The 24,500-nt window shown below is 64.4% G+C and overlaps 3 protein-coding genes across 4 annotated transcripts; 2 read left to right on the top strand and 1 right to left on the bottom strand.

Moving 5' to 3' along the window:
* Positions 1-3,397: 3,397 nt before the first annotated feature.
* On the top strand, positions 3,398-14,308 carry Pde4c (phosphodiesterase 4C). Its single transcript, XM_052752756.1, is given in 18 exon segments — positions 3,398-4,896; positions 4,899-4,941; positions 6,655-6,679; positions 6,681-6,773; positions 6,776-6,831; positions 7,072-7,108; positions 7,183-7,242; positions 7,554-7,721; positions 8,691-8,784; positions 8,942-9,008; positions 9,010-9,085; positions 9,189-9,272; positions 9,583-9,747; positions 9,827-9,926; positions 10,134-10,288; positions 10,767-10,889; positions 11,015-11,200; positions 11,641-14,308. Coding segments are annotated over 18 exon segments (1,845 nt in total). The 5' UTR covers positions 3,398-4,814; the 3' UTR covers positions 11,872-14,308.
* Positions 14,309-17,032: 2,724 nt separating this feature from the next.
* Rab3a (RAB3A, member RAS oncogene family) lies at positions 17,033-21,167 on the top strand. Of its 2 annotated transcripts, none has more exons than XM_052752603.1 (5): positions 17,033-17,173; positions 18,180-18,430; positions 18,991-19,109; positions 19,757-19,881; positions 20,483-21,167. In XM_052752603.1, exons 2-5 carry the CDS (start codon positions 18,203-18,205, stop codon positions 20,671-20,673), a joined length of 663 nt encoding a protein of 220 aa, XP_052608563.1. In that variant the 5' UTR covers positions 17,033-17,173; positions 18,180-18,202; the 3' UTR covers positions 20,674-21,167. The 2 variants fall into 2 exon arrangements, with proteins under 2 accessions (XP_052608563.1, XP_052608561.1); XM_052752601.1 differs by having other exon boundaries at positions 17,039-17,173; positions 18,203-18,430.
* A 57-nt stretch (positions 21,168-21,224) lies between these two features.
* On the bottom strand, positions 21,225-23,869 carry Mpv17l2 (MPV17 mitochondrial inner membrane protein like 2). Its single transcript, XM_052752600.1, has 5 exons — positions 23,647-23,869; positions 23,249-23,419; positions 21,994-22,070; positions 21,769-21,897; positions 21,225-21,666 (listed from the first exon to the last, which is right to left on the bottom strand). Exons 1-5 carry the CDS (start codon positions 23,831-23,833, stop codon positions 21,625-21,627), a joined length of 606 nt encoding a protein of 201 aa, XP_052608560.1. The 5' UTR covers positions 23,834-23,869; the 3' UTR covers positions 21,225-21,624.
* Positions 23,870-24,500: the final 631 nt, after the last annotated feature.

Raw genomic sequence — 24,500 nt, 5'->3', positions numbered from 1 at the left:
TCTGGGACCCCTCCTCTGCCGGCTGGGCCTAGACCTCGAGCCTGCATCTCTGAGCGTGCTGAAAAGCCTGCCGTGCGTGCGTGACTGGGAACCAGACCCTGAATCTAGGCTTCTCGCTCAAGTACCAGGGAGCGTCGGTGACCAGTGGGCACAGCCTCAGGTCTGAGTCTCGCGATCTTCCCCGCCTGGCTTCAGCACCGCAGAGAGGAGCTCCGTGGGGTGGACCCCGGCTCTGTGGCACAGCCCCTCCCGGGGCCGCGCATGGAGACCCCGGGTGTCAGCCGCGCAGGGGCTCCCCGGCCCCCGAAGCACCTGTGGGGGCAGCCACGGCGCCCCATCCGCATCCAGCGGCGCTTCCACTCGGACCCGGAGCCCAGCGAGCGGCCTGCGCTCGGGAAGTCCCGGCGTTCGTGGCCCGGACGGTAGGTGGTGGGGCGGGGCCTGGCTGAGAAGGCGGGGCATGGGCGGGGCCTGTTCGAGGAGACGACGTCTATCGAGGGGCCTGGCGAGGGGGCGAGACTTACCGGTGGGTATGGGTCGCCTTTTGCAGGAGGACGGGGAGCAGCCTAGCTGCCCACAGAAAGCAGGCGGAGGGGGTGGGTGGGGCCTGCCTGGAGTGGGCGTGGCCGGTGGTGGCGGGTCAAGGTGTCAGTTGGGGAGGGACACTTGGTGAGGGAAGGTGCTGGCCTTTAGGAAGGCAGGGTCGGTGGGGACCGGGAAGAGATGGGGCGGCGCATAAGTGGGCGTTGTCTGCAGAGGGCCGAGGGCTTGAGCAATGAGCGGGTGCAGGGAGGTCGGGTGCGGTGAAATCCTGATCTCTCCAGGGGTGCAGGGGGCGGGGCCTGAGGTTTGTGGGCGGGGTCTGAGGTGAGCGGAGCACAGAGTGTGGAGTGTCAGGGCTCCTCGGCCGGGGCAGGGAAGGGGGGGAGCGGGGACGTGACCTGGAGGTGGCGGAGCCACGTCTGGAGGGCTGTGCGGACCAGGTCTTCTGGGGCTGAGCACCCGGGTGCTGGGCTGGCGGGGTGCAGAGGAGTCGGGGCTGCTCCCGGGGCTACATCGGAGCCTTGGTATGAGGAGTGGCGCCTCGGAGGAAAAGCTGAGGACAGGTGAAGTGGCCTTGGTTTAGTGGATCTGGGCGACTCAGGGTTGCGTCTGTGGCACCTGCAGGTGCCAGCCTGCACAGTGCCCCACCGCAGGGTACAGCCCGCCGCCACTCTTCCGGTCATGTGTGTCTCTGCGGGTCCCCACTCCAGTGTGTCACACGCAGCTGTGTACGGGCTGAGTTTCCTTTTGGGTGGCCATGGGGTGTGTTGGCAGCTGGGTGGGACTGTCCTTGCCAGTCCTCCGCTGGGTTTCAGAGGGGAGGGCTGCTCTGGAGTGTTCGCAGGTGTTCAGGAGGCCTTAACAACCCCCTCCCAGCATCCAGGTGGCCCTTAGGATACTAAGGAAGGGCGGGACCCACAGCTATGGTGCTGGGAAGCAGTTCATCCACGGCCCGCCGCTTGCCCCGGTCCTTGAGGGCCAGAACACAGGTCTGTTCTTGCACTTAAGGACTGGGGAGCCGGGCGGTGGTGGCGCTCGCCTTTAATCCCAGCACTTGGGCCAGAGGCAGGTGCATCTCTGAGTTCGAGGTCAGCCTGGTCTACAGAGAGAGCTCCAGGACAGTCAGGGATACACAGAAACCCTGTTTTGAAAAACAAAACAAAACAAGAATATATTATAAACAAGAAAGGAGAGGAGCTGGGGCTGTGCCTGTGTGGGCACATCACTACCGTGCTCCCAGCCCTCAGTTCCACACACCGGTCCTCCCCGCACCCTGGGGCTGGAGGACCATCATGGCCATCCGCAGCTGCATAGCCAGTTTGAGGCCGGCTTGGGGGTGTGTGAAACCCTGTCTAAGAAGGAAGAAGGAAGGAGTGGGGCTCCCGAGCTCTCTAGAACAGGCACACGGGATAAGAGATGCAGAGACTCCACTGGGGTGAGGCAGTGTCCGTGGAGGACAGTGTGGTGGGGGTGGGGTCTCCAGCTGTGTCTGCAGGGCCAGGCACAGACACCTGGGAGCCACAGGAGTCCTTGGTGGGTCTGAGAAGAAGCCCTGGGACAGAACAAGCTCCCAGGGTGAAGTCCAGCCTAGGGGGTCTAGACCTCATTACTTCCCTCTCTGAGCACGGTTGTACTCATGAACCACCCAGCACCACAGCCTCAAACCCTGCTTCCAGCACCCTGGAGAGCCCCGGGCACAGATGGGTTCCCTCAGCCCAGAGGACCGGGTCTGCATTCCCAGGTGACCCAGTAGGGTCTGCCCCACCCTTTCTAATGACTCATGATTTTCCATTTTCAAGAAAGAACAAACACACTTCCTTTGGGCCTCTCTGGTGGGGGGAGGGGAGATCCCACATGGCTGGGCCGCTAATGTGCTTCACAGAGCCGCGTGGGAGGGGCGGGGCTCACCCCCGGGGAAGTCAAGGCTGGGGGATGGATGCTCTGGTTCCTAGTCTGAGCCTCCTCATCCAAGCAGTGGATGGCACGCATTTATGAAGCACCTACTGTTTACCAGGTGTGGATTGAGACCTACAAAGAGGGGCTCAGGTTGCTTGGGGCGAGTCCTAGGGTGGGAGTCAGGCAGGCCCAGCTGGAAGACGGTCAAGCCGGTTCACGGCCTGGGCGTGGCTGGGAGGGACCTGGCCCTGCCCTGGTCCGACTGCGGGCTGGATCCTGGAACAGTAGGTGGAGAGCCTGGAGCCCAGGCGGCTGGGGACCGGCAGAGGCAGGTTACATAGGTGTGAGTCCAAGCTGAGCTGGACGGAGAGCCATAGCAGGGCCTGGAGGAGGGCGGCTCCGCGCTGCGGCTTTCTGTCTCTGGGCGCTCCCGGAGGTCACACAGCAAGCAGTCCAGGCCAGGATGAGGCCGTCCAGTGTGGCCTAGCCTAGCGGGACTGTGGCCCTGGAAGCTCACGGGGGCCAGACTTTGAATGTCCGGTCCAGGTTTTGTGGCTTCTACTCTGTATTAAAAGCTACTAACAACACGTGACTGCTGGAGCCATTAATAAAACACAGATTTAACTCTGAATGAAGCCGTTATAGTACAGCCATTAATAAAATGTTAATGCTAGGCTGGTGCTGGGACTGCAGAGGGATGGATAATTAACGAATTAAGTGGAGAGGCTCAGACATGGGAGTTCACTGACCTGGGATCCTGTGAACTCACTCTGTCATGCAGCTGTGTGACCTCAGGCAAGTGGACCAACCTCTCTGTTCCTGCTAGCGTTTTCTTGCACTAGACAGATCTCATGGTTGTCTTCACTTTCTATTTTCCATGATTTCGAGGGTGGAACTAAATACCCCTGGGACCACAGTGATTTTCCCTCAGGCCTGGAGTGCTGTCAGGACTCCTGGACCCTGGCTGGACCTCTGCTCCCTGGGGAATGGCTATAGTTAGCTGCGGCCCAGCAGCCACAGATGGTATTTTCATCTCGGGCTCAGCGAAGTCTGTTCCAGCAGGTGTGAGATTGGGTTGGAGGGGCTTCCTGGCCGGTCCGAGCCTCCCCACCGTCTGCACAGAGGACGTAACCCCACCACAGCTGCACCGTCACTCAGGTCCCCACTGAAGCTCCACAGCCACGGATCCCCAGGGCGACTGGAGACCTGGTGTCGCCCTCCTGGGGACATGCAGGGAGGAGCTGGGCTGCAGGGGTGTGTGCTGTCTCCCCCCACCCCCCCCCCTGTACCGCCTCAGCCTGTCCAGTGGGCATTCTGGGTCTTTCCTTTTGCCTGTGACCTGTGAGCCTCAGTTTCCACTTTTGTCAAGTGTGACTAGATCCTTTGACTCCTGGAGACCTCACAGACCCTATCTCCCAAGCCGTGGGGCCCCGCTGGCGGGGTGGGGACAGCTGGAGCAGCCCAGCGGGAGGCTTTTGCAGGCCGGTGTTTGTGGGGGAGACGCAGCCTGGCTGTTGGAACGGTCCAGATGCAGGGCCTGGGGAATGTCAGCGCATGGGGTCATGCGGGGGACCTGGGGGCTGGAGCTGGGCTGCAGCGCGGCGCCCGAGCCCCGTGCCTTGCGTGGAGCCTCGGTTTCCCCTACCTGGCAAGGGTTTGTCGTCGCTGGCCCGATCTCGGTAGCGTCCTCACTGAGAGCGGATCGGAATCACCGTGGGCTGCCCCCACCTCAGGGACTCCTCTCCCTGTGGGGGACATCCATCCTTCCCCGACTCCCACATGCCTTTTTGTTTGGTTAGTTTTGGTTTTTTGAGACAGGGTTTTTCTCTATAGTTTTGGAGCCTCTCTGGATCTCGCTCTGTAGACCAGGCTGGCCTCGAACTCACAGAGATCCGCCTGGCTCTGCCTCCCGAGTGCTGGGACTAAAGGCGTGCGCCACCACCGCCCAGCCCACATGCCTCTTCTTGAGGGCACTTTGAAGTCGGGGTGTCCTTGGATTCCGCAGGTGCCCCAGAGATGGAATGGCAGGTGTGACCGAGGCAGTTCTCAGCCCAGACACCGGCACCAACCCTTAACCAGGGCTCGGGGCAAACATCTATCTTTCCAGCACTTGGGAGGCTGAAGCAGGAGGATTACCATGAGTTTGCAGTCAGCCTGGGCTACCTGAGGCCGTCTTAAAAGTAAATCAGCAAATAAATATATAATTAGAAATAGAGTTAGAGAACAGAGCGGTAGGTGTGCGGTGCCTCAGTTTCCCCCAGGCGCCAGGGCGGGAGAAGCCTAGCGATGGGCGGAGCCTGGCCCTCCTCTCCGACCTCGGCTCCGCCCCGGGGCGTCTAAAAGGCCCCGATTCGCGATCCGGCCTCAGCCCAGCCATGCAGGGCCCCGCGGCGCCCGGCTCCCCTCGGGGGTCCCCGCGCGGCTCCCCCGCGCTCTTCAGGAAGCGGCTGGTGAACAGGGCCTCCGCCTGCAGCGCCGCTTCACCGTGGCCCATCCGCTTTGGTGAGGCGAGCGGGGCCGGGCCAGGGAGCTGGGGGCGGGCGGGGGGCGGGCGGGGCCCCGTGCGCGGTGCAGCTCTGCGCGTCCCGTCCTGACCCGGCCAACCCAGGGCGCGCGCGGGCGGTGTGTGGTGGGCGCCCGACGGGGCTGTGCGGTCGGATGGGGCTTTCGGGGTTCGGAATCCCCGGCCTGCGCTTGGTGACCTCGTGGGCTGGGCCTTGACGCGGTCAGGGGGCCTTGTGGGCGCACTGTGGCGGGCCGCGGGCAGCACCGGAGACGGCCGGTCCTGCTCCGGACGGAGTGCCCCACCTGGAACCCAAGAGCGAGCCTGAAGACGACGGCAGGTCCTCAGCAGGTTGGACCTGGACGCGGAGTCCGAGTCCCTCTGTGGGCTCGGTGCCTCAGTTTACCCCGTCTGGCCCGCGCCGTTCCCACAGCCGGAACGCGGACCTCGCCCGCTGCTGTTCGCGTCATGGAACGGCCGCCTGACCCCGGCTAAGTTTAGAGCAGAGAGGAAAAGCAGCTTCCTGGACCCTCCGCGCCGAGGGCGGAATTCGAACCCAGCACCCTGCAGTTGCCCCCGCCTCAGTATTTCAGTCGTCTCAAGGGGCACGGCAAGGGGACCGCCACCCGCAGGCACTGGCATGGCGAGGTTTGGGGGTTCACGGGAACCCCCGGCGCCCCGGGGCCTGAGCACAGACGGCACGACGCCTGTCTGTAAGGTTGCCCGCAACCGGGCTGAGGCACGCACGAGCACGGCCGTCTGCCCCAGGGCCCGGACCCGGGCGCACGGTCACGGGACCGCGTCTCCTCCCTTTAGAAGTGTGTCTGCTCGCCGGGCTGGTGGTGGCGCACGCCTTTAATCCCAGCACTCGGGAGGCAGAGCCAGGCGGATCTCTGTGAGTTCGAGGGCCAGCCTGGGCTACCAAGTGAGTCCCAGGAAAGGCGCAAAGCTACACAGAGAAACCCTGTCTCGAAAAACCAAAAAAAAAAAAAAAAAAGAAAAAAAGAAAAGAAGCGTGTCTGCTCTGGGTGTGAGTGTTTCGGCTGCGCGTGTGCGAGCACGCGTGCGTGGGCCCCGGGGAGTGGAGTCACAGTTGCGCGCCCCTCGTGGGGGAGCGCACCCCAGTCCTGGGAGGAGCGGCCGGTGTTCTCAGCGGCGGAGCCGCGCCCCGAACCCTTACACGGACGCTGGCCGCGGTCAGCGCGGGGGCTCGCAGGAGCCGGCGCCGTGGGGGGCGGCGCCTGGGGGCGGGCTTTGTGTGGGGGGCGGGGCTTTGTGTGGGCGGGGCCTCGGGGTCGGACGCGGCTTTGTGTGGGGGCGGGGGCCTAGTGGGGCAGGCCCTCAGACTGGGGCTTTGTGGGGGGCGGGGGCTTTGTGGGGGCGGGGCCCCCTCGTGGGCGAGGCTTGTGGGGGGCGGGCCCTCATGGGCGAGGCTGTGTGGGGCGGGGCCTCGTGGGCGAGGCTTGTGGGGGCGGGGCCTCGTGGGCGAGGCTCTGTGTGGGGGGCGGGGCCTCGTGGGCGAGGCTCTGTGTGGGGCGGGGGCCTCGGACCGGGGCTTTGTGTGGGGCGGGCCCTTGTGGGCGGGGGCTTTGTGTGGGGCGGGGCCAGTCGTCCGGCTGTGCCAGGCCCCGCGGCGGTGGCCCGCTGTCACTGCAGACGCACCGGTGCCTCTGCCCCCTGACGCTGCTCGCCCCTCTGGTCCTGGCCCTCAGCTTTGACCTGGAGAATGGGTTCGCCGGGCGGCAGGGGCCCCCTGGACCCGCAGTCCGGCCGCGCCCTGCATCCCCCGGGCCCGCACGGCCAGCGGCGCGAGTCCTTCCTGTACCGCTCGGGCACAGCGACCACGAGCCGTCGCCCGTGTCCCGGACCTCCTCGGTGGCCAGCGAACTGTGAGCCCTTCCTCCTCTTCCGGAGCCGTAGCAAGCCCATGGTGCTGGGGACAGGTGGCCAATCAGTGAGCAGGAAGCCCGTCCTTTCGTCTGAGCTCCCCAGTGGCTGTGGTGAAAAGGGAAACAATTGCTTCTGTCCTGACTCAAGACCCCGCTGTCCCTTAGGACTCAGTTTCCCATTTAGACGAGGGAGGGCTCCCTGAGGCGGGCAGACGCCCTCAGTGGTGGCCTCCCCCGCAGACATGGAGAAGACCTGATCGTCACGCCCTTCGCCCAGGTGGGTGCCCCGCCGCCCGGACGCGGACGCGGAGGGAGCGGCCCCCGGTGACCGCTCCGGGCATCTCCCCGCAGGTCCTGGCCAGCCTCAGGGCCGTCCGCGGCAGCGTGGCCGCCCTCGCCCACGGCAGCGCCGCCAGGTACGGGAGGGAGGGCGGGCGGGGCGGGGAGGGGGAGGGCGGGCGGCCGGGGCGGGGGTCGGGCCGGGGCGGGGCGGGGAGGGCGGGGGAGGGCGGGGCGGGGCCGGGGAGGGCGGGGGAGGGGAGGGGCGGGCGGGCCCGGGGGCGGGGGGCGGGCCGGGGCGGGGCGGGGAGGGCGGGGCGGGGGGTCGGGGCGGGGCGGGGGGTCGGGCCGGGGAGGGCGGCCGGGCGGGGGCGGGGCGGGGTCGGTCCCCGCTGACGCCCCGCGCCCGCACGCGGCCGCTCCCTGGGGACCCCTCGGCGCAGCAGCCGGCCCGCCCGCACAGGTACGCGCCCCTGCCCGCCCCCCGCCGGCCCCCCCCTGACCCGCCCCCCTGCAGAGGTCACGGGGCGCAGCAGCTGGCGCAGGAGACACTGGAGGAGCTGGAGACTCTGCACGCTCGGCGCTCGGCGGGCGAGATGGCGTCCAACAAGGCGAGGACCCCGCTCCCCGCTCCCCTCCCTCCCCGCTCCCCCTCCTGCCCGCTTCCCCTCCTGCCCCGCTTCCCCTCCTGCCCGCTCCCCTCCTGCCCGCTCCCCCTCCTCCCCCTCCTCCCCGCCTCCCCGCTCCCCCCTCCTCGCCCGCTCCCCTCCTCCCCGCTCCCCTCCTCCCCGCTCCCCCCTCCTCCCCCGCTCCCCTCCTGCCCGCTCCCCTCCTCCCCGCTCTCCCTCCTCACCCTCCTCCCCGTCCTCACCCTCCTCCCCCGCTCCCCTCCTCCCCGCTCACCCTCCTCCCCGCCTCACCCTCCTCCCCGCCACCTCCTCCCCGCTCCCTCCACCCGATCCCTCCTCCCCCGCTCCCCTCCTCCCCCCTCCCTCCCCCTCCTCCCCGCTCTCCCTCCTCCCCCTCCTCCCCGCTCCCCCTCCTCCCCCTCCTCCCCTCCTCCCCCTCCTCCCCGCTCCCCTCCTCCCCCTCCTCCCCGCTCTCCCTCCTCCCCCCTCCTCCCCGCTCCCCCTCCTCCCCGCTCCCCTCCTCCCCGCTCTCCCTCCTCCCCCTCCTCCCCGCTCCCCCTCCTCCCCGCTCCCCTCCTCCCCGCTCCCCCTCCTCCCCGCTCCCCTCCTGCCGCTCCCCTCCTCCCCGCTCTCCCTCCTCACCGCTCCCCCTCCTCCCCCTCCTCCCCGCTCCCCTCCTCCCCGCTCCCCTCCTCCCCGCTCCCCGCCTCCTCCCCGCTCTCCCTCCTCACCCTCCTCCCCGCTCCCCCTCCTCCCCGCCCTCCCCCTCCTCCCCGCTCTCCCTCCTCACCCTCCTCCCCGCTCACCCTCCTCCCCCGCTCCCCCTCCTCCCCGCTCTCCCTCCTCCCCCTCCTCCCCGCATCTCCCTCCTCACCCTCCTCCCCGCTCCCCCTCCTCCCCGCTCTCCCTCCTCCCCCTCCTCCCCGCTCCCCCCTCCTCCCCGCCCCACAGTTCAAGCGCATGCTCAACCGCGAGCTGACCCATCTGTCGGAAACGGGCCGCTCGGGGAACCAGGTGTCCGAGGACATCGCGCAGACCTTCCTGGGTGAGCGGCTGGCGACCTCCGCGGTGGTGGGAGGACAGGCCCGCGTGGGGGAGTCGGGGTCCCCCCGGCCCTGCTGGCCGGGCCCCCGGGAGGGGAACCGCGGGCCGGGGTGCGCAGGCTCCCGCGGGTGGGCTGCAGTGCGAGCCCCGCCCCGCAGACCAGCCGGCCGAGGTGGAGCTGCCCCCGCCGCCCACGGAGGAGCACCCCGCGTCCCGGGCCAGCGCGCGCCCCCGCCAGCCTGCCCGCCGGCGCCGTGCCCCGCTTCGGGGTCCACACAGACCAGGAGGGGCAGCTGGCCAAGGTGGGTCTCCCCGAGCGGCGGGCCTCAGCAGCGGCGGGCCTCAGTTTTCCCTCGCGGCGCCGGCGGCCGCTGACGCTGGCTGCTCGCTTGCAGGAACTTGAAGGACAAGTGGGGCCTGGACGTGTTCCGAGTGGCCGCGCTGAGCGGGAGCCGGCCGCTCACAGCCGTGGTCTTCAGCGTCCTCCAGGTGCCTCCCCCTCCTCCCCGCGGTCGCGTCCCCTGAAACCGGGGTACAGACCGTTGCGAGCTGCCCGGTGGGTGCCGGGAACCGAACCCAGGCCCTCGGGCCGGGCAGTCAGGGCTCGTGGCCGCCGGCATCTCCCCAGCCCTCAAGGCCCAGCGCCTGTGCCCTTGAGAGGCCCGGATTGGGACAGCGGGTCCCCAACGGGGAGGCCACGGCACCGGGGCGTCCGGGGAGGGCCCTGGCGGACGGACAGGAGCTGGGTGAGGCGAGCTGGAGCAGAGCCGAGGCCTGAGCCGGGTCTGTGGCACGCCAGGAGCGCGCCCTGCTCCAGACGTTCCGGATCCCCGCGGACGCGCTGCGGGCGTACCTGCTGACGCTGGAGGGTCACTACCGCGCCGACGTGGCGTACCACAACAGTGTGCACGCCGCGGACGTGGTGCAGTCTGCGCATGTGCTGCTGGGCGCCCCCGCCCTGCAGGTGCCACGCCCAGCCGAGGGCCGTGGGCGGGCGCGGGGTGGAGTGGGCAGCCCGGGCCTGACGCGCAGGGCCCACCCAGGCCGTGTTCACAGACCTGGAAGTCTTGGCCGCTGTCTTTGCGTGCGCTATCCACGACGTGGACCACCCGGGGGTCTCCAATCAGTTTCTCATCAACACCCGTGAGTGAGGGGACCCTAGACCGCTGCCGGCGTGTCTCGAATCACCCTAGCGCGCAGACTCAGAGGCGCGCCCGGGGCGTGGATGCTTTCTGCATGAAGGGGCCTTAGAGCTTGGGCTTCGACGCATAGGTAGGAGTTGGCCAGTGACGCCCCCCTGCCCAGCTGTCTTTGGGAGGAGTGGGGTCGAGGCCCCGGCTGTCCCCACAGACTCGGAGCTGGCGCTGATGTACAATGACCTGTCGGTGTTGGAGAACCATCACCTCGCGGTGGGCTTCAAGCTCCTGCAGGCAGAAAACTGCGACTTCCTCCGGAACCTCAGCGCCAAGCAGAGACTGAGTCTGCGCAGGATGGTCATCGACATGGTGATGTCACGGCGGCGGGGCGGGGCCCCTTCACCCTGGCGGACGACCCTGCTGGCGGGGGGCCGGGTTCGGGCTCTCCTCTATTGGGCGCCCGTCGTGTACTTAGCCCGGGCCCTTTGGCTTTCCTCGGTTGTTATGTGTACTTGGGAACTCGCCGTCCCCTGCCTCCACGTCCGCGCCCCCAGGCGGGCGGCTCCAGCTGGCAGCTGTGCCAGGGCGAGGGGGCCCCCGGGCCCGATGGCTCCGGGGCGAGGTGTCCCCGGGCGGGGCGACACCCCCGCGTGCGTCCGTGGGCACACCCGGGTGGCCCCGGAGTGTCCGAGCTCCGGATTGGATCCTGCCTCGGCCCTAGCCTGCCTTGGCTCCCTGTGCTCGGCTGTGCCCCGGGCTTTGCCCTTTAGCCCTCCCTCCTCACGCTGGGGACACTGAGGCACAGGAGGTCTCAGAGTGCAGCATCCGCGACTCCGTGCCGCCCCAGGTGCTGGCCACAGACATGTCTAAACACATGAGCCTCCTGGCCGATCTCAAGACCATGGTGGAGACGAAGAGGGTGACCAGCCTCGGGGTCCTGCTGCTCGACAATTACTCTGACCGCATCCAGGTGCGCCGGCGGGCCCGGAGCCTCAGTTTCCCCACCTGGAGGATGAGGGGGCCCTGGGCACTGAGCTTTTTGGGGGTGTGGTGAGGTGTGGCCGGGCCCTCCTGAGGCCGCACCCCGCCCCGCAGGTCCTACAGAGCCTGGTGCACTGCGCTGACCTCAGCAACCCCACCAAGCCGCTGCCGCTCTACACCCGCCAGTGGACCGACCGCGTCATGGCCGAGTTCTTCCAGCAGGGTGACCGCGAGCGGGCGCTGGGCCTGGATATCAGCCCCATGTGTGACAAGCACACGGCCTCGGTGGAGAAATCCCAGGTGTGTGCCGGGGCCGCGCCCTGCTGGGCGTGGGAGGTGGGGACCCGTGTGACCCCGTGACTGCCCCTGCCGGGATGCCCCGGAACTCACTCTGTAGCCCAGGCTGGCCTCGAACTCACAGAGATCCGCCTGCCTCCGCCTCCCGAGTGCTGGGATAAGGGGTGCGCCACCACCGCCCTGCTAGTGCAGGTTCTTGATTTGTTGTTTTGAAGACGTCTCATTTTGTCTGAGGTCTGGTATAGAACTCACTGGCTTGAGATCAGCCTGCTTCCGTTTCCTGAATGTTGGACCAGGATGAGTTCTTTCAAGAGGGTTTTGAAGGTTGAATAGGAGTTGAGAAATGAGCATTCCAGGCGTAGGACACCATGCAGGTGACCTTGAGATTGGGCTGATTCTAGGCTTCACTGTGACTTACTTGCCCCTTCTGCGGTCACCCTAAGGTGGGATTCATTGACTACATCGCCCACCCACTGTGGGAAACGTGGGCCGACCTGGTGCACCCCGACGCTCAGGAGCTGCTGGATACCTTGGAAGACAACCGGGAGTGGTATCGGAGCAGAATACCCTGCAGCCCCACCCACACCGCGGCCCGCGAGCGCCCAGGCCCTGGCAGCTTCCAGTTCGACCTAACCCTGGAGGAGGCAGAGGAGAAGGAGGAGGACGGACAATGAAGGACAGGCTGGGCACTGGACATCCGGTCCTCAGAGTCACCCGGCGCCTGTCCGCCAGCACCAGCCCAGAGTGCAAGGGCTGCCTTACCCAACGACAAGATTTTGGGCCAGCCTCGCATGGACCGTGAAGTCACCGTCAGGCTCTGGGCACCTGGGCGCTGGTGACGCCTGGAGATTCCCGTGGTACCAGCTTCCCTTCCCACCCGTCAAGGTGGGCAGCCGAGGTTTACGCGTAGACAAGGCTTGGGAGCCTTGGAAGCCTGCGGCCGGGGTCCGCTCTGACCACAGCTTGGCTGGAAAGGCGGCTCCGCTCCTGCCCGCTCCCGGGCTGGGGCTCTCCGCCTTTCCTTCGTTCGTTCGGATTCTTTTCGATGGAAGATGGAAGCCCGGTTCCCACGCCCTGTGAGCAGAGATGTCCTGCCTTCAACCGTCCAGCCACAGACCTTTGCTGAGTCCCCAGGGAGAATCCCTTTTGTAAATAGAGGCAGGGACCCCCCCCCAGGTCTAGTGTCTCCTGACACCAGAGGCTGCAGGTGACCCTCCTAGAAGGCCCCACACGCCTCTGTCTCCCTGCCACCTGCTCACACGTTCACTAAACACGGCTGGCGGGACCCATGCAGAGTCTCCCTGTAGTAACCTGGAGATGCAGTGCCAGTCAGTCCTGCAGTACGGCTTCATGGATGAGATCAAACCAGTGTGTCGGGCCTCAGCAAACTCAGCTGTGGGCCCCCAGACTCAGGAGGAGGAGGGGGTGAGGGGCTATGCAGGCACCAGAGAGGCTGGGGCGTGGCTCAGGGGTGGAGCCCCCGCCTAGAATCCCCCAGTGAGGGGCTGGGGGTGTGGCTCAGGGGTGGAGCCCCGCCTAGAATCCCCAGTGAGGGGGCTGGGGGCGTGGCTCAGGGGTGGAGCCCCCGCCTAGAATCCCCCAGTGAGGGGCTGGGGGCGTGGCTCAGGGGTGGAGCCCTTGTCTAGAATCCCCAGTGAGGGGCTGGGGGCGTGGCTCAGGGTGGAGCCCCGCCTAGAATCCCCAGTGAGGGGCTGGGGGCGTGGTCAGGGTGGAGCCCCGCCTAGAATCCCCAGTGAGGGGCTGGGGGCGTGGCTCAGGGGTGGAGCCCTGCCTAGAATCCCCAGTGAGGGGCTGGGGGCGTGGCTCAGGGGTGGAGCTCCGCCTAGAATCCCCCAGTGAGGGGCTGGGGGCGTGGCTCAGGGGTGGAGCCCCGCCTAGAATCCCCAGTGAGGGGCTGGGGGCGTGGTCAGGGTGGAGCCCCGCCTAGAATCCCCCAGTGAGGGGCTGGGGGCGTGGCTCAGGGGTGGAGCCCCGCCTAGAATCCCCAGTGAGGGGCTGGGGGCGTGGCTCAGGGTGGAGCCCTGCCTAGAATCCCCCAGTGAAGGGCTGGGGGCGTGGTCAGGGTGGAGCCCCGCCTAGAATCCCCAGTGAGGGGCTGGGGGCGTGGCTCAGGGTGGAGCCCTGCCTAGAATCCCCCAGTGAAGGGCTGGGGGCGTGGTCAGGGTGGAGCCCCGCCTAGAATCCCCAGTGAGGGGCTGGGGGCGTGGTCAGGGTGGAGCCCCGCCTAGGATCCTCAGTGAGGGGCTGGGGGCGTGGCTCAGGGGTGGAGCCCTGCCTAGAATCCCCCAGTGAGAGGCTGGGGGCGTGGCTCAGGGGTGGAGCCCCGCCTAGAATCCCCAGTGAGGGGCTGGGGGCGTGGCTCAGGGGTGGAGCCCCGCCTAGAATCCCCAGTGAGGGGCTGGGGGCGTGGCTCAGGGGTGGAGCCCCGCCTAGAATCCCCAGTGTGGGGCTGGGGGGCGTGGCTCAGGGGTGGAGCTTTAGCATGTGGGAAGTCCTTAATTCCTTTTCCAGCACTGCAAAAATAGAATAGACCTTGTCAGGCCCATCATTCACTTGTGGGGAAACTGTGGCACAAGCCGTCCCTCGTGCCTTCTGAAAACTTCCACGCAGACAGTGGGCCCTGGGTTCTGGTGACCTCTGATACCAGATGACTGATCCCCTGTCCATCATTATCTTCTGGCTTTTTGAGACAAGTTCTGTTGCCTGTCACTGTGCAGCAGAGGGTCACACAGGACTGATTTCCTCGCCCCCACCTCCCAAGTGCTTGGCTGTGGTGACAGGCACGCGTCATAAGGCCTTTCCCCTCCCCTTTCCTGTTCCCTCTGGGTCTGTAACTCAGCAGAGCAGCGCAGGGTGGCAGGCGACTTCCTCTTTAAATATTATGGTTCCAGATATTTGTTCCCGGGAGGCACAAAAGCCGTCTGGGGTCACGCATGGAATGTTCCTTCTTCCTTCCAGATGTTTTAGGGACAACCTTAGAGATTTCCTGTTAAAAAAAGTAATATGTGCTCACTGCGGGAGAATTTGGAAGTCACACAAAAGTATAAAGAAAATAAACTACTGGGCCAGCAAGATGGCTCAGCAAGCCAAGGCGCTTGCCCCAAGCTTGACGACATGAGTTCACTCCCTGGGACTCTTGGAAGGAGAGAACCGACTCCCACGGGCTGTCCTCTGACCCCATCTCTCACACAAATAAATGAATATAACTTAAAAAATGTGACAGGCTGGGCAGTGGGGTGCACGTCTTTAATCCCAGCACCCTGGAGGCAGAGGCAGCAGAGCGAGTTCCAGGACAGCCAGGGCTACACAGAGAAACCCTGTCTCAAAAACAAAAAAGATGTGACAAATGCTCGTGCTGTTTCCCTCTGCCTGTCCTTTCATCCTCCCAGGCTTTACACACACGCACACACGCACACACGCACACACACACGCACACACACACGCACACACACACGCACACGCACACACGCACACTTAGTTTCTGAGACGGGGTCTCTGCGGAGTCCTGGCTGTCCTGGAGCTCACAACGTAACCTCCACCTCAGAGATCTGCCTCCCAAGCGCTGCTGGGGTTTAAGGTTTCTGCCACCATGCCTGCCTGTGTTGAATATATTTATATTCTGAGACAGTCTCACTCAGTGGTCCAGGGTGATGAACTCACGGTCCTCAGCCTACCAAGTGCGCAGATGGCGAACCGTGTCGCCTTCCCTCCGACTGAGCGACACCCGCTACTCGCCTCAGCCCCTATTTTTATTTTGAAATAAAAAGGCACCGGAGGCGGCCCACGGCTCCTCCCCAGAGTTTATCCCTTGGGAATAAATCCAAGCCGGGCTAGGGGCGCCTCAGGCTCCTTCCTGCACCCCTCTGTCCTCAGACGCGTTCCCGGTCCCCACCCTAGCCTCCGCGTGGGCGGGGCGCTCGCGACCGAACGCATTGATGGTCACTTCGTGTCTGTGGCTCTGCGTTCCCCTGCTCCCTGGTGCGGGTGGGGGAGCAGATAAACAAGCTTCCCGTGGCCCCGGAGCGGGCGCAGCATCGCAGGCTCCCCGCGGGGGCGGCCGAGCATCCAGGCGACAAGTTATTCTGGTCCCTCGGCGCCTCCGCAACCGGCGGTGTGGTCTATAAACGGGGCCAGTTCTGCCTCCTTGCGGGACGGAGGCCCAACGCGGAGGGACAGGTCACCCAGGCTGGGTCCGCTGCTTCTCCGCCCCAGATCCCACCTTGGCGGGAAGATGTGCAGGAGTGCGTTGTGTTAGATCAGAGTCCGGAAGTCTGCATTTCTGCGCACAGCTTCCGGGGACACAGGGTCGCCTGGGCCCCAGTGTCCACACCGTGAAGGGCGTGGGGCGGCCTCTCTGAACTGCCTTTGCTTCCTGGGTCTTTCATTGCAATTTTGGGACTCAGTGGTCAGGACTCAGTTTCTGAGCCCTAAATGCACAGAGAAGCCGGGGCACGCATCAGTCCCTTTTTTCTTTGCGCAGACCCACTCTTCCTTTGAGACAGGGTTTTATGTAGCCCAGGCTGGCCTCAAGACACTATGTAGCTGAGGATGACCTTGGAAATCTGTTCCTCCTGCCTCTGTCTTCCCAGTGTGAGACAACAGGCGGACACCACTCTGTCATGCTGCGCTAGGTCTCGAACCCAGGGCTTTATGCAGTTATGCAGGCTCCTCACCAAACTGAGAAAGATCCTAGGCCCATTAGAAAGACCTACGCCGGGCGGTGGCGGCACACACCTTTAATCCCAGCAAGCGGGAGGCAGAGGAGGCCAGCCTGGTCTACAGAGAGAGTTCCACAACAGCCAGAGCTACAGAGAGACCCTGTCTTGAAAATCCAGAGAGAGAGAGGGATTTTTTACGTGTATGGGTGTTTGGCTTGCATGTATGTGTGTGCACATATGCACACCTGAAACCGTCTCTCCAGCCCCCTCAGCCCTGTCTTTTTTTAAAATTTTTTTAATCTACAGAGGATCTTGTGTAGCCCAGGTTGGCCTGGAACTCATTATAACCGAGGATGACTGTAAATTCCTAATTCTCACTTCTGGACCTGCCAAGCAGGCATGTGACGGGAATCGCCACCAGCCCTTGTTTGGCGGCTTCCCTCTTGACCGCTATTCTTTATTACAACTGCGACCCTGAGGATGGGGGGGCCTCCAATGCAGAGGGCTCCTGCACACCGAAGTGGACAGACGTTTCTCACCCCTGTCCTCCACTCCCCCTGCTCTGTTTTGTTTTGTTTTCGAGACAAGGTCTGACTGTGAATCCCTGGCTGGCCGGGAACTCCAAAGGTTGGCCTGCCTCTGCCTTATGAGAACTGGGATTAAAATCCCTGTCTTTTCTTCTTCAATGGGTCTTTTGAGCCCTGAACTGTGGTAAGCGAGGTGCAGAAGTTCAAGGTCAGCCTCTGCTACTTGGCGATTTCGATGCCAGCCTGCTACACGAGACCCTTTCTCAAAACAAAACCAAGCTCCTCGGTGCCTCCTGGAAGGGGTCCCGCACGTTTCTAAAGAGTTGGGGGAGGGGGCTAGGGACAAGTTCGCGACCGGGGCTGGATCCCGGCCTCGGCCTCTCCGCCCTTCAAACACCTGGCGGTCACCATTGGGCCGCCCAAGACGTCAGAGAATGCTGATTGGATGTGGAGTCCGTCGCTCGAGGGCGGCCGTCAATAAGACCTTCCTGTCTCCTCAGAGCCCCGCCCCCAGCGGCTCACCATGCCCCGCCCCTCCCGGGCCGCGCTGGCCAGTGGGGCCCCGCGGCTGCCTGCTGGCCCCGCCTTCTGACGTCACGGCTCGTTTGCATAGACAGTGCCGCCCCTGGCTTTGCAGGACGTCAGCGAAGACTGCAGGGGCCTGAGCCTCCGCCGCCGCCTGCAGCCCCGCCGCCGCTCCTGGGGCCCGGTCGCCGGAGCAGTCGCCAGGGTCGCCGCCGTCAGCGTCGTCTCAGCTCGGAGCGGGCAAGGTGAGCGCTGCCCGGGGCCACACACCGCGGGCCCGCGTTTGATTGACAGCTGGGAAGAAGGGGGGCGCGCGGCTCGGGCGTGGTGGCTCTGGGTCTCCGTTCGGCATCCCGCACCCCGCAGTCTTCACCCTTTGCCCGGCACTGGGTCCCGGGCTCTGCGACAGAGGGGGAGGGGAAGGCCAGGCCTTGCGGGAGGCTGATGCGTGCGCGTGCTCGTGGGGTGAACACGCGTGTGCGCGCTCGCTGGTCATGGATAGGCTCGCGTGACCTCAGGACGCGCACCGTGCACGGTTGTGGAACCTTGTGCATGCATGGTGCGCGTGCGTGGTGTGCGTGGGTCCGAGTTCAAGTATGCGCTGACACGCGTGTGGAGCCATGCGCGTGTGCGGTATGTCCTCGTCAATGGCCAGGTGCACACGCATACACTGGCTGATGTAGGGGAGTCTGCGTGTGCAATCGTGCATGGGTGCAGGGAGCCGTGCACATGCATGGGCTTGCAAACGTCATGTGTTTGCTTTTTTCTCCTGCTAGCCCCACTCTTTCGCACGCAGGGCAGGAGTTTGGGTCAGCCTGCCTTGGATGCTTCATTGTGTGTGCATGCGCGCGAGCGATTTGTGCATGTCAGCCTGTGTTCACCCCGTCTCTGTCACGTGATACGGCTACCTCAGGGTCCCAGTTCTTCCAGGAGAGGAATAAGGATGAGGGAGGACTGGGGCTCCTCAGGTACTCATGCTGTGGTGCTCCCGCGTGAGTCTCTTTAGGGTAATGAAAGACTGATGGGAAGGTGGGGCCCGCCTCAGTGTCCTCTCAGGGTGCAGGGAGATTTGGGGTGCCAGGGACCTGCAGAGGTGTTCCCTTCACAGCCTCCTTGGAGTGTTGGGCCTGCCAAGGTCACAGCCCGGCCTGTGCTGTGGGGCCCATGTGACACTGGGGGTCCTGGTGGAAAGAGAGTGTCTGGCACCCTTGTGCATGCCCATCCCGTGCCGTGTCCTGCTGCACCCCTCAGGCCCTCTGCGCCCCGCCCTGCAGATGGCATCGGCCACAGACTCGCGCTATGGGCAGAAGGAGTCCTCCGACCAGAACTTCGACTATATGTTCAAGATCCTGATCATCGGGAACAGCAGCGTGGGTAAAACCTCCTTCCTCTTCCGCTACGCGGAAGACTCCTTCACGCCGGCCTTCGTCAGCACGGTCGGCATAGACTTCAAGGTCAAGACAATCTACCGCAACGACAAGAGGATCAAACTGCAGATCTGGGTGCGTGGGGCCAGGGTGGAAGTGCCCCGCCTGCAGCTGGCGGGCTCACACACCTGGGTGTTCTCAAGTCCTGCTCTGTGGTCCGGTGAGAGCAGGCAGCTGGGTAGTCGAGGATGCCCGAGAACTCCAGATCCTCCTGCTGCCACCTCCCCAGTGCCAGGAGGACGGGGCTTCACATCAAGGTTTAATTTTTTGACGTTTTTGACTATTTTGTTTCTTTGAGACAAGGTCTCTGTATCCCTGGAACTCACTCTGTAGACCAGGCTGGCCTCGAACTCAGAGATCCACCTGCCTCTGCCTCCCGGGTGCTGGGATCAAAGGCGTGCGCTGCCACTACCTGGCATGAGTGTTTTTTAACAGTGCCGTGAGTCCCCATTTCTGGCATAGGGTGTGGCACAGGGCATTGGGCAGCACCTGGCATGTTTGCTGAATGAATGAGAGATTTTACAGCGGCCCATCTGGGCACAAAGGCCACCCGCCCACTCTTCTCACCCACTGTCCCTGGACCTCAGAGGGGCTGCCGTGAGGTCCCTTCTGATCACCATCTCTTCTTTCCTCAGGACACAGCAGGGCAAGAGCGGTACCGCACCATCACCACAGCCTATTACCGGGGCGCCATGGGTTTCATCCTAATGTATGACATCACCAACGAGGAATCCTTCAATGCGGTGCAGGACTGGTGAGCAGCTCACTCAGAAAATCAAAGGATCTCAGATAGAACAGTGGAATAGGAGGTAGCTAGAGCAGTGGCTCAGTGGGTAGGGTGCTTGTGGCTCAGTGGGTAGGGTGCTTGTAGCTCAGTTGGTAGAGTACTCCTAGCTCAGTTGAGAGTGCCTGCCTGGCTTGGAGAAAGCCTTGAGTTCCATCCCCAGCACGTCTGAAAACAAAGAACAGGAGTCGGGTGGGACAAACCACAAGGGCTGTTCCCAAGGCTTGGGGTTGTGGAAGGAACACGGGGTGACCAATAAGCCAGACAAGGGCTCCCACTGATCTGTAGTATTTAAATGTTCTGTTCACCAGGGACGGGTAGGTGGGGTCTGTGGTCCCAGCTACTTGGGAAGCAGAGGCAGGAGCACTGAGCTCACTTGCCCCTGGCTGAGCACTTGGCTAGCATGTGTGAGAACCTGGATTCCAGTTGTCACGTCTCTGCATTTGAAGTAGAGCAGCAGGCATCATCCCAGCATGTGGGAGGCCGAGGCAGGGGGATGGAGAGGTCCAGGACAACCTGAGCTCAGGAGGAAAGCCTACCTCAGTCACCACGGGGCAAGGGACTTAGGGCAGGGCAGGCTCCTCTGGCTTCCCCTCAGCCCCCGGCTGCCCCCGCAGGTCGACTCAGATTAAAACGTACTCCTGGGACAACGCCCAGGTACTGCTGGTGGGGAACAAGTGTGACATGGAGGACGAGCGGGTGGTGTCGTCGGAACGTGGTCGGCAGCTCGCCGACCACCTGGGTGAGTACCCACAGGACTGCAGCCCTCAGGCTGGACTGGGACCCTGACCCCGACACCCACACACCCTGGAGATCGGGGCATGAGCGTGAACCCAGGTGGTTCACACTTGTGAAAACTAGCCACTCACTCCCCAGGAGGCTTTGGCAGTGGTTCTGATGGGCTGGTACTGGTGGGCCTCAGAAGAGTCTAAGTTTTTGGACTGGAAAGCGAAACCTGGGCAGAGGAGTGCATGCTGGAAGCCTCGCCACGCTTCCCGAGCAGGCACAGCATGCGGGTGTGGAAGGATGGTGTAGGCAGAGCAAAGTGCTCTAGGTGCAGACTAAGGGACAGCCAGCCTGTGCAGCTGTGACAGTGGCACCCGACTGCCCCCTAGAGGAAATGTGCCCCAGCTACCAAGGAACAGGGTCGTGGATGCTGAGGGAGACAGGTCTGAGGGCTGGAGGCCTCTGGGATGGGACTGTAGAGCCCAGCTGGGCGGCAGGTGGAAGGGAGGGGTGTCTGCAGGGTGGCCCATCTTCTCCAGAGGGCAGGGTCACAGCAGACTCACCCTCACACGGCCGCCCTTGGGCTTTGCTGTCACTTCTACATTCTCCCAATGCAGGGTTTGAGTTCTTTGAGGCTAGCGCCAAGGACAACATTAATGTCAAGCAGACCTTTGAACGTCTGGTGGATGTGATCTGTGAGAAGATGTCGGAGTCGCTGGATACTGCTGACCCCGCGGTCACAGGCGCCAAGCAGGGCCCGCAGCTCACCGACCAACAGGCACCTCCTCACCAGGATTGTGCCTGCTGAGCACCCCCACACCAGGGGCAAGTCCCCCATCCCATCACCCTATTTATTATCGTAGCTATTTATTTATTTATTGAGGATGCTCCCTGGGCGCGTCCCCACCCCCGCTCTGCTGTGGTGTGCTGTATAGCCCCTGCTCCCCACCCCTTAAGACACCCCCCTTTTTGGTTTCGTAAGCCACCCATCCACAGTTGTCGGTCATGAAGAGGGACCAGATATCACTGCAAAGCAGGCTGGTAGGCTCATGGGAGATGACGGGGCCTGCCAGCTCCGAGGCGGGGGGACTGCCATGTGGACCACTGGGTCGACAGGCTGGCATCCTGCTGGCCTGGGCCTTCTGCCCCGGGCTCCTTTATCTTTGGGATGGATAGGATGCGGGGAATATGTTCACTCTCACTCCTTGGGAAATCCCCAACTTGTTCTGACGTCATGAGTGTCCCCCACTCCCCTAGAAGTTATCAACACTACACACCGTTCAATAAAGCGAATGGACCTTGCTGAGTCTCTGCCGGCCCCGCCCCCACCCCACCCCACCCCACCCCTGGCAGTCAGCCTTGTGATTAAAGAGGATTTAATGACATTTCCACACGGCTGCCCAACCTCGCATGAAGTTTTTTGAGGCCAAACCAGACCCCATTCCAAGGCCGTAGGGCACATCTCTGCCTCTGTCACCTGGGGTCCAGGGAACCTCAGGGGACTGCTTGGGCCGCAATCGAGCCAGAGTCACAACTGCAGGCTGACGGGACTGCTTGGTCCGACTGAAAAACCTGGCGACTGACAGCCGGTGCTGGAGGCTGTTCCACGTGGGAACTGTCCACGTGGACTCCGAGGGGCGGCTGGTCCAGGTCAGTCAGCCTGGGCTTTGGACAGGCCCAGAGCTCTGGCCTGCCCCGGAACCTCCTAGGGGAGTGCGGCCATCCACCTACTCATCCACAGCGCTTCCAGCCTTCCAGCTCAGTCCGCTGCGCAGCCTGGAGTCGGAAGGGGTTCAGGGTCCTGTGTGCGGCAGGGGGCGGGTCACAGGTCATGGGTCACGGGTCACGGCGGGCACAGGGCGGAGCCCACCGCCCAGCCCTCCCGCCCAGGGGCTGAGCTCACCCAGTACTTCAGGTAGGAGAGATAGGTGTCCCAGCCCAGCGTCAGCCCGTTGATGTAGGTGACTCGGAAATGTGACGGGACGAACAGGAAGTTCACCAGCTGAGCAGCTGGCCAGACGCACCAGTCAGCCTGCGAAGGCAGGGCCCGTGAGAGCGGGCGGCGGGGAGGGCAGGGCTGGGGGGCCAAAGCCCTGGTGGTCTGGAAGGGAGAACTGGGGGGGCTCACCTTGTAGAAGTCCCAGAACTTGCTCCGCAGCTCCTGGCAGCTCTCCTCCAGCGTCTGGCCCTCCAGGCTGCCAAGGCCTGGGAAGACGACCAAGAGGTGAATGAATGTAAGGGCCGAGGCGGCTGCCGGGCAGCGACCCGGGCCAGGGCGGGTCAGGGGAAGAGTGTGACCGAGTTACGTGTGCTCCAGGAGGTCAGGGCCACTCTTCCCAGAGCCCCGGGGACCATCTCACACATCCCGCAGTCCTCGCCCCCCCAGGTACCCCTTCGCGCCTCCGCAACTCTACACCCAACTCCCCCACAGCCCCTCAGACGCTGTCCTTGCCACTCCAGCTCCGCAGCGGTTCCCCGGCCTCCTTACCCTGCAGAGGGTCTGTCCCACCCCCACGGGACCCTGTCCTGTCCCAGGGACACTCCCCAAGAGGTACACAAAAAATGCACACGGGCCGGGCAGTGGTGGCGCACACCTTTAATCCCAGCACTCGGGAGGCAGAGGCAGGCGGATCTCTGTGAGTTCGAGGCCAGCCTGGGCTACAGAATGAGTTCCAGGAAAGGCGCAAAGCTACACAGAGAAACCCTGTCTCGAAAAACCAAAAAAAAAAAAAAAAAAAAAAAAAAAAAAAAAAAAAAAAAATGCACACGGTTTGTGATGTCAGCCCTTGGGAGGCGGAGGACGATGGTCAAGTCTGAGGCCAGCCAGGGCGACACCGGGAAGGGCTCCCCGTGTAACAGCTCCCTTTAACTGTCACCCTGACTCGGCCTGGACTCAGACGAGCCGCTCGGGGACCATCTAAGGGGCGGCCTGTGGATGTCTGTCTAGACCTAACTAAGTTAACTGATGTGGGAAACCGAGGCGGGGGATCCTGGACTGGAGGAGCGGTGACGCTGAGCAGGCCTCCCTCACTCTGGCTGTGCCAAGTTCTTGCCCTGACCTCCCCACGGCTGTAGCTGAACTCTTCTGCCCCAGGCTCCTTCTGGTCAGGGTGTTTTAAAAAGCTGGGTGAGGTGACTTAGGCCTTTAATCCCAGCCAGCACTTGAGAGGCAGAGGCAGGTGCATCTCTGTGAGTTCGAGGTCAGCCTGGGCTACAGAGTGAGTTCCAGGACAGCCAGGGCGACACAGAGAAACCCTGTCTCGGAAAACTAAAGTAAATAAATAAACAGACGAAACAGAACGTTAAGAGACGCCCCGTCAGCCTTCCTCCGAGCCCCAGGCAGTCTACCCACCGCGAGCTCTGCGGGCCACCGGGCTTCTTACCCAGGAAGTACCAGACGCCCAGAATGGGAGACGCCACCACCTGATCCACCAGGACCTTCTTCATCACGCTCGGGAGGCTGCGCAGGCCGGCGGCGGGGACGAGGCGGTCCAGCCACAGGTACCAGAAGTGCAGGAAGGGGCCCATGCTGCAGCCCACCGCGAACATGCTGGCTGGGGGCGGAGAGAGTCAGCGCACGCCGGCCGGCTGGGCGGCGGGTCCGCGGGGCGGGCGGCGGGTCCCCGGGGCGGGCGGCGGGTCCGCGGGGCGGGCGGCGGGTCCGCGGGGCGGGCGGCGGGTCCCCGGGGCGGGCGGCGGGTCCCCGGGGCGGGCGGCGGGTCCCCGGGTCCCCGGGGCGGGCGGCGGGTCCCCGGGTCCCCGGCGGACCGGCCCCGCTCACCTGAGCGCCGCGCGCTGAAGCTCTGTCCCGGCCGCGCGCGCACCTCCCAGGCCTGCCGCGCGCCGTCGCCCGCGGCCATGAGCGTGCCGCAGCCCAGCGTGTTGGTGACGAGCAGCGCGCGGCCCCGGAACAGCGGCCGCCCGGCAGCCAGCGCCTTCCGAGCCCAGCGCCAGCCGCCGGAAGCCATGGCCGCGGCCCCGCCGAGCCCCGGCCGCCGACGCTCGGGAGCCTCCGCCGCTGGCTCCCGGCCACGCCCTCGGCGCGGGCCAATCATAGGCCTCGGCGCCCGCCCTGCGCGGCGCGGACCAATCGGAAACCAGAAGCCCCGCCTCTCGGGGGCATCAACCAATCGACAGAGAGCGCTGCGCTACGTCACCACGAACACGGAAGCCCTCGGCTTTACCGGTTCTCAGCGGACCAATAGACCGCAGCGTCCCGCCCCCCGAGCCGAACTGACCAATCGTGTGTCTTGCGCCTCCGGCCGCGCAGCTCGCTCCTTATCCACAAAGCCTCCCGGGACGGGGCGGGGCGAGGAGTGTCTGCACAGCTGCGAGCCTGACCTTGGCGCGCCCTCCCCCGTGTGCCGGCCCAGTACATGGACACCGCTCTGACAGCCGGTCCGAGCTGTTGGAGGCCGGTTTTCATGTAGCCCAGGCTGGCCATGAACTACGCCTGCCCCGATCGCCGGGCCACTTGCCTGGGTTGGAAGACTGCCCAGTTCACTAGGCAGTTCATGTATTCTCTGCACAGCAACTTTGTGTCGCTTCAGAAACAAAATCCTGACCTCCTTTATTCTTTGCTTTTAACCGCTCCACAGTCGTACTGTTCTCAGATGCTCAGGCTGGGATTCCAGC

The sequence above is a fragment of the Peromyscus californicus genome, unplaced genomic scaffold (assembly GCF_007827085.1).
Source record: "Peromyscus californicus insignis strain IS unplaced genomic scaffold, ASM782708v3 Scaffold_23__1_contigs__length_62951481, whole genome shotgun sequence".
Classification (NCBI taxonomy): Eukaryota; Metazoa; Chordata; class Mammalia; order Rodentia; family Cricetidae; genus Peromyscus; species Peromyscus californicus.
Note: the sequence above shows the minus strand (reverse complement) of the source record. Positions and strands in the feature narration are given on the sequence as shown.

Excerpts from the sequence above, each read along its gene's own strand:
- Mpv17l2 (XM_052752600.1), bottom strand. The coding sequence starts at position 23,833 with ATGGCTTCCGGCGGCTGGCGCTGGGCTCGGAAGGCGCTGGCTGCCGGG. Across the intron at positions 21,898-21,993 it reads AGTTCTGGGACTTCTACAAG|GCTGACTGGTGCGTCTGGCC; the intron begins GTGAGCCCCCCC and ends CTGCCTTCGCAG. Across the intron at positions 21,667-21,768 it reads TCTCCTACCTGAAGTACTGG|GACCCTGAACCCCTTCCGAC; the intron begins GTGAGCTCAGCC and ends TGCCGCACACAG.
- Rab3a (XM_052752603.1), top strand. The coding sequence starts at position 18,203 with ATGGCATCGGCCACAGACTCGCGCTATGGGCAGAAGGAGTCCTCCGAC. Across the intron at positions 18,431-18,990 it reads GGATCAAACTGCAGATCTGG|GACACAGCAGGGCAAGAGCG; the intron begins GTGCGTGGGGCC and ends TTCTTTCCTCAG. Across the intron at positions 19,882-20,482 it reads GCAGCTCGCCGACCACCTGG|GGTTTGAGTTCTTTGAGGCT; the intron begins GTGAGTACCCAC and ends CTCCCAATGCAG.